The 14,196-nt window shown below is 33.2% G+C and overlaps 1 protein-coding gene across 1 annotated transcript in view; it reads left to right on the top strand.

The window, feature by feature from the left end:
* LOC136040179 (extracellular serine/threonine protein CG31145-like) overlaps positions 1–14,196 on the top strand; it is a 205,437-nt gene that overhangs the window by 148,889 nt on the left and 42,352 nt on the right. Inside the window, exon 6 of the mRNA XM_065724326.1 lies at positions 6,077–6,215. Coding sequence (XP_065580398.1) covers positions 6,077–6,215 — 139 coding nt within the window. The remainder of the gene's footprint in view (positions 1–6,076; positions 6,216–14,196) is intronic.

Genomic DNA, 14,196 nt, shown 5'->3' with positions numbered 1-14,196 from the left:
CTTCCCAATAACCATTACTATATGTAAGCACAGGTCAAAGTTTGTAACTTGTTGCCCCTCCCACGGGGACTGTGGGGGAGTAATTCGTCCCCAAAGACATAGTTATAAGGTTTTTTGACTACACTGAATAAAATGGCTATCTCAGAATTTTGATCCGTTGACTTTGGGAAAATAATTAGCGTGGGAGGGGGCCTAGGTGCCCTCCAATTTTTTTTGGTCACTTAAAAAGGGCACTAGAACTTTTCATTTCCGTTAGAATGAGCCCTCTTGCAACACTCTAGGACAACTGGGTCGATACGATCACCCCTGGGAAAAAAAAAACAAAAAAAAACAAAAAAACAAATAAACACGCATCCGTGATCTGCCTTGTGGCAAAAAATGCAAAATTCCACATTTTTGTAGATAGGAGCTCGAAACTTCTACAGTAGGGTTCTATGATACGCTGAATCTGATGGTGTGATTTTCGTTAAGATTCCATGACTTTTAGGGGTGTTTCCCCCTATTTTCTAAAATAACGCAAATTTTCTCAGGCTCGTAACTTTTGATGGGTAAGACTAAACTTGATGAAACTTATATATTTAAAACCAGCATTAAAATGCGATTCTTTTGATGTAGCTATTGGTATCAAAATTCCATTTTTTAGAGTTTTGGTTACTATTGAGCCGGGTCGCTCCTTACTACAGTTCGTTACCACCAACTGTTTGAAAGAGTCACTTTAAAAAGTTATGTTTTATCATTTCATTTATTTTGAAAAAAAACCTAATAAATTTAAAGTTTTGTTCTTAATAATTTAACTAATTAGAATGGGTTCTGTAACTAAGATTTAAACATTCTTGTTCATGAAGAATAACATTTTTTTATATATATAAAATGTGACATATATATGAAATCAGTGAAATCAGTGAACTAGGAACACAAAAAAAGAAAAAAAAAGGACAAAACCAAAATTTTTATACCAATTGGAACAATAGTTCTCTCTTGTTTTTATATGCCTCCAATTAGCTTTTAAGTGAGTACCACCTACCAGCAACCTCAAAACTAGGCTTTTTTACAACTTAGCTTCCTGGTGGCAGGTAGAGCTTTTTGCTTAGCTTTCAAGGTTAGCTTTCTGGTTAGGTTTCAAGGTTAGATTTCTGGTTAGCTTTCAAGGTTAGCTTTCAAGGTTAGCTTTCTGGTTAGCTTTCAGGGTTAGCTTTCTGGTTAGCTTTCTGGTTAGTTTTCAAGGTTAGCTTTCTGGTTAGCTTTCAAGGTTAGCTTTCTGGTTAGCTTTCAAGGTTAGCTTTCTGGTTAGCTTTCAAAGTTAGCTTTCTGGTTAGCTTTCAAGGTTAGCTTTCTGGTTAGCTTTCAAGGTTAGCTTTCAAGGTTAGCTTTTTGGTTAGCTCTCAAGGTTAGCTTTCTGGTTAGCTTTCAAAGTTAGCTTTCTGGTTAGCTTTCAAGGTTAGCTCTCTGGTTAACTTTCAAGGTTAGCTTTCAAGGTTAGCTTTCAAGGTTAGCTTTTTGGTTAGATAACTTCGAAGACCACACTGCCTTTCCATGACGAAAGTAAAACAGTTCAAAATAGGGATGATACCTTTTTATTGACAGTGAAATATAAAATTATTTAACTGGATATTTCGAACACATATACAGTGTTCATCATCAGCAGTAAAACTAAAATTTTTAGTTTTACTGCTGATGATGAACACTGTATATGTGTTCGAAATATCCAGTTAAATAATTTTATATTTCACTGTCAATAAAAAGGTATCATCCCTATTTTGAACTGTTTTACTTTTTGGTTAGCTTTCAAGGTTAGCTTTCTGGTTAGCTTTTAAGGTTAGCTTTCTGGTTAGCTTTCATGGTTAGCTTTCTGGTTAGCTTTCAAGGTTAGCTTTCTGGTTAGCTTCCAAGGTTAGCTTTCTGGTTAGCTTTCAAGATTAGCTTTCTGGTTAGCTTTCAAGATTAGCGCTCTGGTTAGCTTTCAAGGTTAGCTTTCTGGTTAGCTTTCATGGTTAGCTTTCTGGTTAGCTTTCAAGGTTAGCTTTCTGGTTAGCTTTCTGGTTAGTCTTCATGGTTAGCTTTCTGGTTAGCTTTCAGGGTTAGCTTTCTGGTTAGCTTTCTGGTTAGTTTTCAAGGTTAGCTTTCTGGTTAGCTTTCAAGGTTAGCTTTCTGGTTAGCTTTCAAGGTTAGCTTTCTGGTTAGCTTTCAAGGTTAGCTTTCTGGTTAGCTTTCAAGTTTAGCTTTCTGGTCAGCTTTCAAGGTTAGCTTTCTGGTTAGCTTTCAAGGTTAGCTTTCTGGTTAGCTTTCATGGTTAGCTTTCTGGTTAGCTTTCAAAGTTAGCTTTCTGGTTAGCTTTCAAGGTTAGCTCTCTGGTTAACTTTCAAGGTTAGCTTTCAAGGTTAGCTTTCAAGGTTAGCTTTCAAGGTTAGCTTTTTGGTTAGATAACTTCGAAGACCACACTGCCTTTCCATGACGAAAGTAAAACAGTTCAAAATAGGGATGATACCTTTTTATTGACAGTGAAATATAAAATTATTTAACTGGATATTTCGAACACATATACAGTGTTCATCATCAGCAGTAAAACTAAAATTTTTAGTTTTACTGCTGATGATGAACACTGTATATGTGTTCGAAATATCCAGTTAAATAATTTTATATTTCACTGTCAATAAAAAGGTATCATCCCTATTTTGAACTGTTTTACTTTTTGGTTAGCTTTCAAGGTTAGCTTTCTGGTTAGCTTTAAAGGCTAGCTCTCTGGTTATAGAAATTGTATTTGTGATTGTGATATTTGTGTATTTGTGATATTGTGATTGTATTTGTGAAAAAGCTCTGTTCTAGCAACAGGTATATTACCTTAGAGACTAGGCAATAAATTTCAAGTTTTTCAGTTGGGCTACATTGGTGCTGTTGTGAGTTGTTACTAAGTGTCTGTTGTTAGTAAGTGTTTGTTGTGAGTGTGAGTTGTTTCTGCTGTCGTGTGAGTTGGTTTGCTAATGTAATTCAACTCAGTTTAGTGCTCAAACAATGCTCATTGTAAACTTATGAAATCATTCAATGGGTATTATATAATGATCTTATCGTAATCCATTCACTTTTTTTTCTTTTTTTTTTACTCTTAAAAAGTCATTAGGACTTTCAATTTCTAATTTAGTGAGCTTACTTGAAAGTTTCTTGTTGATTTGACCATTAAAAAACACAATAATGCATGGAAGACACTTTGCCCTTAACTCAGTGCCCCAAAATGGGGCACTCCAATACTTTTTTTTTTTTCTGATGGCTATATTCCAGATGCGATTATTTTAAAATTAAAATGTTAACGTATTTTAGAAAAGAGTTATTTTATCTGAACAAGAAGATTTAAAACTCTTAGTTACAGAGTCAATTCTAGTTAATTAAATTATTTAGAAGAAAACTTCAAAGTTATTAGATTTTTGTCAAAATAAATGAAATGTATGGAACAAAACTTTTTAAAGTGACTCTTTTAGCTTCAAGAACAATTAAATAAAAATTGTAATTGTGTTTTTTTTTTGTAGTGTGACCAATTTTTTTTTCATGGCATAGAACATTGCCTTTAATAGTTGTGTCATAATTGCCCCACTCTTTGGTTTTCATTGAAAAATATCCGAAATTTCATGTAGTACGAAGAAAAACATTTTCAATTTAGAACTGGAAAGTAAATTCTCGTACCTCATTCTAATGGTTTCGCTTGCACATCAAACAGTTCGTGGTAACGAACTGTAGTAAGGAACAACCCGACTCAATAGTAACCGAAACTCGAAAAAACGGAATTTTGAAACGCAATAGTTGCATCAAAATTTTAAATAAATAAGTTTCATTAACTTCAGTTTTACCCATCAAAAGTTACGAGCCTGAGAAGATTTGCCTCATTTTAGAAAATAGGGGGGAGACCCCTTAAAAGTGATAATATCTTAACGAAAATCGCACCGTCAGATTCAACATATCATAGAACCTTACAGTAGAAGTTTCAAGCTCCTATCTGCATAAACGTGAAATTTTGCATTTTTTTTACCTCAAGACAGATCACGGATGCATGTTTATTTGTTTGTTCTTTTCCCAGGGGTGATCGTATCGACCAGGTGGTCCTAAAATGTAGCGAGAAGCCTCATTCTGACTGAAATTAAAAGTTCTAGGGCTCTTTTTAAGTGACCAAAAAATTAGAGGGCACCTAGGCCCCCTCCCACGCTCATTTTTCCCTAAGTCACTGGATAAAATTCTTAGATAGCTATTTTATTCAGCATATTTGAAAAACCTAATAACCATGTCTTCGGGGACGACTTACTCCCCCACAGTCCCCGTGGGAGGGGCTGCAAGTTACAAACTTTGAACAGTTCCGTGGAGGAATTTAGCATGGGGGAGGGTAATTTCCATGAAGGGGGCTCAGGATTTTCTAGTATTTAAAAAAAAAAGAAAAATAAATATGAAAAGTTTTTTCAACTGAAAGTAAGGAGCAGCATTAAAACTTAAAACGAACAGAAATTATTACGCATATGAGGGGTTCACCTCCTCCTAATACCTCGCTCTTTGCACTAAGTATTTTTAGTAATTTCAAATATTTATTCTACGGCCTTTGTGAAAAACAAAAAAAAAATGCATTAATTCAAAAACGTTCAGAAATTAAATAAAAATACAGGTTTTTTTAACTGAAAGTAAGGAGCAACATTAAAACTTAAAACGAACAGAAATTACTCTGTATATGAAAGAGGCTTTTCCCACCTCAACGTTCCGCTCTTTAAGCTAAAGTTTTTTACTGTTTTGAAAAGTAGAGTTGAGAGAAAGAGTCAAACTTTAGCGCAAAGAGCGGGGCGTTGAGGAGGGAAAAGCCCCTTTCATATACTGAATAATTTCTGTTCATTTTAAGTTTTAATGTCGCTCCTTACTTTCAGAAAAAATTGTTGTTTTTTTTTATTTATTTAACTTTCAGACTGGATCGATGTTATGTGAACCAGTGTTGAGAGCTATTTGCGATTTTATACAATAAACAAAACAAACAAGTAAAATAAATATAAAATTGAATTAGTGATACAAACGAGAAAGCTCGTTTTCCTGTTCTTATTTGTTTTTGTTAATTCAATATCATATTTTATATTTTATATTATTTATATTCCACATATTCTATATTATATTTTATATTTAGTATATATTTATTTTATAAAAGTTTTGTGTTTATTTTATATCTTAAATTTAATTGCATATTCATTTTACCAGTTTATATTGCTGAAGTCAGAAGTAACTTTGAAACAGAATGAAAATGCTGAAAAGTTTGTGATTATTCAAAATCCCGAAAGAAATCTTACTAAACTCAAAATAATTTTTTTCATTATAAATGCTGCCAAGGGAAAGCACCGAGAATAAGCGAGGTACTAGCTTTGAAAACGGAGCGACCAAGGGAGTGACAAATCCTGTCTAATTGGGTGAGATAGATCTTAAAGGTCTAGCTCCTAGATATATTTATAATAAGAAAAGAGTTTTTAAATCAGAAAAATTGTATTGCTTTGATATACTTCAAATAAATCTTTAAAGTATGCAGCAAAAAAAGAGACTTCTGCAAGATTTTAACCAAAAAAAAAAAAGTTCTGAAATGTAGGTCCCCTTGAGCTCCCCCTAGATACTGTAGATCATATATATAATGAAAAAAGAAATCACCAATGCAACAGCACAAAAAAAGAAGAAGACAGAAGGAGTAAAGGAAGACTGTTTTCCTACATTAGTAATTAATATAGATCAATACTTGAATGAGGCCTTAACCCTACTCATCCATACAATCACATAGGTCAAACAGCATAGCCATACACAATCAACCATAAAGAATAATCCATGGACAGGCAGTCATGTCGTAAGTAAGTATAAGTCGTTATCTACCAAATATGAAAAAAAAAGAAAAAAAAAGACAAATAAATCAGAGGCAACAACCCAACACAAGGGCTCATCAGGAGAATACACACTTGCCTATAGGGTTTCGGCACATTAAATTCCCAAATATATATATATATATATATATATATATATATATATATATATATATATATATATATATATATATATATATATATATATAATCGTTCTTTTTTAGGATTCTTGGCTTCCGAAGGGCGCCACCTGTCGTTGGCCGTGTCCTGAATATGACGTCAGAAATTTATGCTCTAGCTGACACTGAACTCCTGAAGACGTTTTTCATATCACCAGCGAATAATTTGTGTTTCCATGGAAGAGTAAGTTTATTTTAAGTAAATATTAATCCTCAAGTTGTACTTACACCGGCTGAGGTACGTAGGGAAAGATGCTTCGAACCCTTTCTGGGAACCCTTTCTTTTTCGAAATTTCTATGTTTACCCCCTTTTGTTCCAAAGGGCACCTACCTTTGATGAACTTCGATAAAGATTTTTATATAAACCTGAAGCCTTTGACAAATCAAAAGAAAGTACTTTGAGCTTCAAAACTCTGCTAAATCTTGACTCGTGGGTTTTGATTAGTTGTAAAAATGCTTCTTAAGTTAAAAAAAATCTTAATGCTGCTTAAAACCAAACTTAAATCATTGTAATTGTGTTTCCAAAACCTCTAGTCAAAGAATGATAGACTTCACAAACCTATTAAAAAATACATACATTTTCTAAAGATAGTAGACGGATAAATTTTCGAAAGATGGTAGACGTCACAAACCTATTAAAAAATACATACATTTTCTAAAGATAGTAGACGGATAGATTTTCGAAAGACGGTAGACGTCACAAACCTATTAAAAAATACATTCATTTTCTAAAGATAGTAGACGGATAGATTTTCGAAAGATGGTAGACGTCACAAACCTATTAAAAATACATACATTTTCTAAAGATAGTAGACGGATAGATTTTCGAAAGATGGTAGACGTCACAAACCTATTAAAAAATACATACATTTTCTAAAGATAGTAGACGGATAGATTTTCGAAAGATGGTAGACGTCACAAACCTATTAAAAATACATACATTTTCTAAAGATAGTAGACGGACAGATTTTCGAAAGATGGTAGACGTCACAAACCTATTAAAAAATACATACATTTTCTAAAAATAGTAGACGGATAGATTTTCGAAAGATGGTAGACGTCACAAACCTATTAAAAGATACATACATTTTCTAAAGATAGTAGACGGATAGATTTTCGAAAGATGGTAGACGTCACAAACCTATTAAAAAATACATGCATTTTCTAAAGAGAGTAGACGGATAGATTTTCGAAAGATGGTAGACGTCACAAACCTATTAAAAAATACACACATTTTCTAAAGATAGTAGACGGATAGATTTTCGAAAGATGGTAGACGTCACAAACCTATTAAAAAATACATACATTTTCTAAAGATAGTAGACGGATAGATTTTCGAAAGATGGTAGACGTCACAAACCTATTAAAAAATACATTCATTTTCTAAAGATAGTAGACGGATAGATTTTCGAAAGATGGTAGACGTCACAAACCTATTAAAAAATACATACATTTTCTAAAGATAGTAGATGGATAGATTTTCGAAAGATGGTAGACGTCACAAACCTATTAAAAAATACATACATTTTCTAAAGATAGTAGACGGATAGATTTTCGAAAGATGGTAGACTTCACAAACCTATTAAAAAATACATACATTTTCTAAAGATAGTAGACGGATAGATTTTCGAAAGATGGTAGACGTCACAAACCTATTAAAAAATACATACATTTTCTAAAGATAGTAGACGGATAGATTTTCGAAAGATGGTAGACGTCACAAACCTTTTAAAAAATACATACATTTTCTAAAGATAGTAGACGGATAGATTTTCGAAAGATGGTAGACGTCACAAACCTATTAAAAAATACATACATTTTCTAAAGATAGTAGACGGATAGATTTTCGAAAGATGGTAGACTTCACAAACCTATTAAAAAATACATACATTTTCTAAAGATAGTAGACGGATAGATTTTTGAAAGATGGTAGACGTCACAAACCTATTAAAAAATACATACATTTTCTACAGATAGTGCAAGTATAGCGGCACTCGTTGAGTGGCTAGCCTGTTAGAGTTACAATCCTGTGTCTGTAAGGGCAGGGTTTGAGTCCTGTTGTTGGTCTTTATTTGGTTTGGAAGGTGGTCAGCGATGTTACTCTGTAAGCTCATCCAGAGTCGAGCCAGCTCGAAATGGGTAACTGGAGAAATCGGGGGGGGGTGTCTGATTCAGGGGAAGTGTAGGATGATTTGCCCCCAGCTACGTATTGCACTCCCAACCGAAGGCAGAGAATCAAGAGATTAGTACCTGTGCTTTGTGAACCATTGGTCGGCATGCGAAAAAGTAGTCGCCTACAGTTATAGACTTGTGTTCTATGCAATGTTCTGAGTCTTGTGCGTTGCTGAATCTATTCCTGAAAGTTTCACTTTCCAAACTGAACCACTTTCTAAGATAGCAAAAAGCCCCGATAATACGCTGATAAAACGATGAATAAGCCCTGAAAAAAGACAGCAAAAAGTAAATATTCCTAAGTAGCAAAAATGGAATCGTACCCTTTTGAGTCTTGATTTGTCTTGGGTTCTAGTTCTAAGCTCTAGCTCTGAGCTGAATATCTCTTTCGGGCTTTATTTTAAAAAATTTATTCAAAAAAATTTCCATTGGCTCTGATTTTGCCAAGCAAATTTGTAGCACGGAATGAAGCTATTATTGGTGTACCATGGGTACCCACAGCAAGTTATATAGTGGAGAGGGGCCTGGGAGTATCTACAAATCTGTGATGTTGGATGGTGTCGGAAAAACTTTTTTTCTACATAAATGTTACATTTTTTTATTGTTGCAAAATATTCCACAGCGTAATTCTTGAACCGCGTATTAAATCTTCCAATTGCGTATTTCGGTCTCTGACAGAGAAATACTTGCCCCCCTCCCTCAGCCTTCGAGTATCCGTTTCATAGGTGTCTTATAAATTTCGGCACTTGTCTATTATCCCGACCACACTTAAGTTCTTGATCTGATTAAAACCGGTTTCACTGTATGCATTCGTTTATAATTAGCATACTCTGAGTAAGATAAACTGCTATGTAGGTGTATCTTAATTAAATATTTAATATATAGAGTTGGCTAGTTTAAGTTAAGTTGGGTGTATGTATAATGTGTTCTGTGCGACCTGCATTCCATAATTCTATGTTGTAGTTTCCATAATTTAGCTACTAAAATATTATATTTTCATCATATTTTGGTATATTTCGTAATGATTAACCTAACTTCACTTCTTGAGTGTGGTCGGTATAACAGACAGGTACCTAAATGTATTTCGCTCATAAACATAAGGTTGTTTCTTTCTTTGCACTTCCTTTACGCCCATTTGCGTTTACCCAATAAAATAGAATAAATTCTTTATATCTTTTTGTCGTAGTTTCAGTTTCTTTGGAAACGAATTTAGAATCAAATTTAAATTCAGGAAATTGACCTATGGTGGTTTTTCCCCCATTAACATTCATCTCCTTGACCTTTTACTGTCTTGAATTTTTCAATAGTTTCAAAGGGATTTTCTTGTTTACAGATGAAGGGAAAGAGCTTTCAGTTTGAAAGGTTTTCTGTGTTTCTAACAAATAGGCCGAAGGTGGCCAACTAAAACAATGAAATGAAAATTGAAAAGGTTTCGTAAATTTGTATGCCTAATTTACTATAGCAACAGGTTGGCTTCAAACCCTTTTGTAGTTACAACTAGTCAAAGACTACGTTGGACTACATTCGTGAAAAAAATGAATAAAAAAAAGAATTGAATAAAATAGAAAAGAAATGCATAAATACTAAATTAAAAGAAAGAATTGAATAAAAAAGAAAAGAGATGCATAAAAAAACTGAATAATAAAAAAGAAATGAAAAAATGCATAAAAAACTGGATAAGAAAGGAATTGAACAAAAAAGAAAAGAATGGCGGAAAAAAACTGAATTAAAAAAGAAAAGAGATGCATAAAAAACTGAATAAAAAAGAAAAGAAAAGCATAAAAAAGAAAAAGAACTGTAGCTTATACTCTCTTACAAGGTTCGGAAACCTACTGGCTACTGATTGTGTATATGATTAATGACAAATATTGACTTGTGATACCCGTTGTATAACGTTACACAGTTGCATTCAGGGGCTTAAGGCTGATGAATCGCTCAGATTTACCGACATACTCAAATAAATTGGAAGAAGTTTTTTGGACCTTTAAAATTTCTAACTTATTTTTCTAATTTGATTCCTTCAGTGCTTCCACTACTCCGGAATTCTTCGGGATTTCCTGGGTTTCCCGAAAAAAATTGGCTTTCAGAAATATCTCCAAAACTCTACGACTCTGTCTTAATGATGAAGAAGAAAACTTCTGTTTCATGTCAAAATTCGTGTATTTATGAGCGTTAATTTTTGGGAGAGATTTAGGAGAACCTAATTTACATTCACGGAAATTTGGGGATAGTGGAGACGCTAATCAATATAACTGTTCTGGCTTTGTTCTGCTGTAAATTTTCAGTAGTAGTTTTAATGGTTGCCCTGGAGTCAGGGCAATCAGGGCAGCTGCTCCGGGTGCCCTGGATGGAGGAACGCCTTGGGTGGGGTATTGCCCACTTTGATCAATTTGTTCTGCTTATTTCTGAGTTGGGAGGGATGAACGCTGTAATTAATTTTTCTCTGGGCACCGCAAACCCTAGGAACGACTCTGCCTGTATTTCAAAAGTTAAAATTTATACTTTTTAAGTATTAGCTCTATATACTGCATTGGTATTAGTAGTATTAATACTAATATAGTAGTATTAATAGTATTTAATACTATTATTAAGGTAGTAGTATTAAAGCAGTAAAAATAGTAGTATTAACGTATTGCCTTTTTGGTCACTTGAACATCCCTCTTATCAAGTCCTGAAAGTTTCAGTTTAATACAATTGGTCGCTGCTATGACATTGCTGATATGTCCTTTTGATAACATGTATATTCATATACTTCTTGGAATTTTCATCTTAATATTCTTAGCCTGACAGGTAGTTGTTATGGAAGTAGTAGTTGAAGTAGTAGGAGTAATTATAGCAGTGGTACTGGTATATTAGTAGTGGCATGCAAATATTGCTCTTTGGTCAATTGATCTTCCCCTTTAAGCATTCTCTGAAAGTTCCAACTTCATACCCAAATCCGTTCTTGAGATACACTCTTTTGATAATGTAAATGCACATATTGCTTTTTGATTTAGTTCAAATTTATCCTCAAGCTTATAAATGTAGTAGTGTCGTAGTAGTGGTAGTGGTGGTAGCAGTAGTAGTGGCGGTAGTTGTAGAAGTAGTAGTATTGTGGAAATATTATCTTTTTGGTCAATTTATCATCTCCCTTATATTTCCTGAAAGTTCCAAATTAATATGCACAGTCATTCCTGAGTTACGCCCTTTTGACAGTCCGTATTCACATAACGTGTTTTGATCTTGTTCAACGTTTCCCTCAACATTCTCTGAAAGGTTCACCTGAATGCTTTTTGTTTTTTTGGAATGTAAAAGTCCAACATGCATACCTTTCTCAATAACATATACATACATACATACATACATACATATATATGATACATACATACTGTATGTATCAATGAACGGAATGCCTAACTTGCAGCCCTTGCTCTTAGGGCTGTGAGAGGGCTGGCATCCCTAAAAGCATAATTAATGGACCTTTCAATAATGCTGAAGAAAATAGATGTCTCAAAATATTGATTGGATGTTTATTTTGGGATTGATGGGTGGTAAGGGGGGGGGGTTGAGGGCTGGTTCCCCTCAAATCACATCTGACCCTTATAAAAGGCACTATGACTTCCAATTTCAGATCAAATGAGCGCTATCTAAAGTTGATACGACCACCCATTCTATAATGCCCCCAGTGCATAACTTACAACCCTTGCCCCTTGGCTCTGATTGGTTTTTGGTGATGTTGGTGAAACCACCAAATTGCCTTTTGGTGGTTTTTCCCGTTCACATGCTTCATCTTTTGATAATGTGTGTATTTTTTACCGTTTTTACAATACGTATTTTGCTGGCGAAATAACACAATTGTTCTATTCTGTGTTTTTTCTTTTTGTCATATTTTTTTTTTGAAAGTTAAAACTATTTAGACTGCTTCAATTTTTTTTTGTACCTGTGGAGACGGATAGAATCGAATTATAGATTCAGGAAATTGAATTTGAATGGTTTTCTCCTGTTGACAAGGTTTAACTTGACCTATTATCTGTGAATTTTCAATTGTTTGAAGTATATCTGCTGAAAGATCGACTAAGGGGATGTACAGTTAGAAAGGACTTTTTTGGTTTTTCTTGCGATTAGACGAAGATATCTTTCTAAATAAGGAAGAAGGGAAAAGGATAGGGTTTATTGCTTCTTTTGTCAAGAGTGGCAAGAGAAATTATGTTTTGAGTGAAAGAAAAAGATAAGGGTAAAATGTTTACTGCTTTTTCTAGCAGGAGAAGTTGTGCTTTGGATGAAAGGAAAATATAAAGTTAAAAAGCTAATTGCTTTTTCTAGCAGGAGTGTCTGGATGAGTTGCTTTTTTGTGTGAAAGGAAAAGATATGTTCAAAATGTTTATTGGTCTATTTTGCAGGAGAAAGAAGATAATGGTAAAAGGTTTACTGCTACTTCTTGTAGAAGTGACAGGAGGAATTATATTCTGGGTGAAAAGAATATAAAGGTGTAGTCAGAGTGTCTTGAGGAGTTCCTTTATGAATGAAAGTAATATAAAGGTATGGTGAAAGTATCTTGAGGAGTTCCTTTTTGGATGAAAGGCTCATAAAGGTGTTGTGAGAGTATCTTGAGGAGTTCCTTTTTGGATGAAAGTAATATAAAGGTATGGTGAAAGTATCTTGAGGAGTTCCTTTTTGGATGAAAGGCATATAGAGGTGTGGTGAGAGTATCTTGAGGAGTTCCTTTTTGGATAAAAGTAATATAAAGGTGTGGTGAGAGTATCTTGAGGAGTTCCTTTTTGGGTGAAAGAAAAAGGTAATAATGTTAAAAGCTCTTTTGCCTTTTCCAACAGGAGTGACTGGAGGAGTTCTATTTTAGATCAAAGGAAAAAAAGGAAAAAATCAATGAACAAGATTTATTGTCTTTTCTTGCTGGATTGGCAGGAGGAGCTATATTTTGGCTGAAAGTAATAGATAAAGGTAAAGGGTATATCGCTCCTTTCTAGTAAAAGTGGCTGGATAAGTTCTTTTTTGGGAAAAAGAAAGAACAATATTACTGCATCTCGCATGAATAACTGGAGTTGTGTCTTAATTAGCCTGGCTTATTTTTTAAAAAGTCATCTAAATCCAAGCACGTCAATTGGAGGGGGACCTTCCTTGTACATCTTTTATAATTCATGCCACTGTCCAAGTCTAACTTGAAAAGAGGTTTATATTATCAAAAAAGTTATAATATATATATATATATATATATATATATATATATATATATATATATATATATATATATATATATATATATATATATATATATATATATATATATATATATATATATATATATATATATATATATATCTATATATATATATCTATATCTATATATCTATATATCTATATATATATATATATATATATATATATATATATATATATATATATATATATATATATATATATATATATATATATATATATATATATATATATATATATATATATATATATATATATATATATATATATATATATATATATATATATAGCTGTTGGGGTGGCGCTTCGCGCCACCCCAACACCTAGTTGGTGGGGGCGCTTCGCGCCCCCCCCCCAAGCCCCCCCGCGCGCGTAAGTCGTTACGCGCCATAATAGTTACGCGCCATTGTAGTTGTGTCCCTATGTCCCACCTGTGAATATAGATAGATAGATATATATATATATATATATATATATATATATATATATATATATATATATATATATATATATATATATATATATATATATATATATATATATATATATATATATATATATATATATATATATGGTTTTAACTACGTAAAACTTGCGAATATACAACATTCTTTGCTGTCCCATTGTCTTTGCATATAAATAGATTGTCAGGTTTACCGACTCTTGAACATGCAACATATAATGGTCCATGGGAAAACAATCTGTATTCAGATCTATACCTCATGATTCTAATGATTGCCCTTGAGCTTTGTTGATGGTGATTGCTAATCGACCATTCC

Source organism: Artemia franciscana, chromosome 20 (genome assembly GCF_032884065.1).
Source record: "Artemia franciscana chromosome 20, ASM3288406v1, whole genome shotgun sequence".
In the NCBI taxonomy this organism is placed as follows: Eukaryota; Metazoa; Arthropoda; class Branchiopoda; order Anostraca; family Artemiidae; genus Artemia; species Artemia franciscana.
The sequence above is the reverse complement of the archived record's forward strand: the minus strand, read 5'-3'. Positions and strand labels throughout refer to the sequence as shown.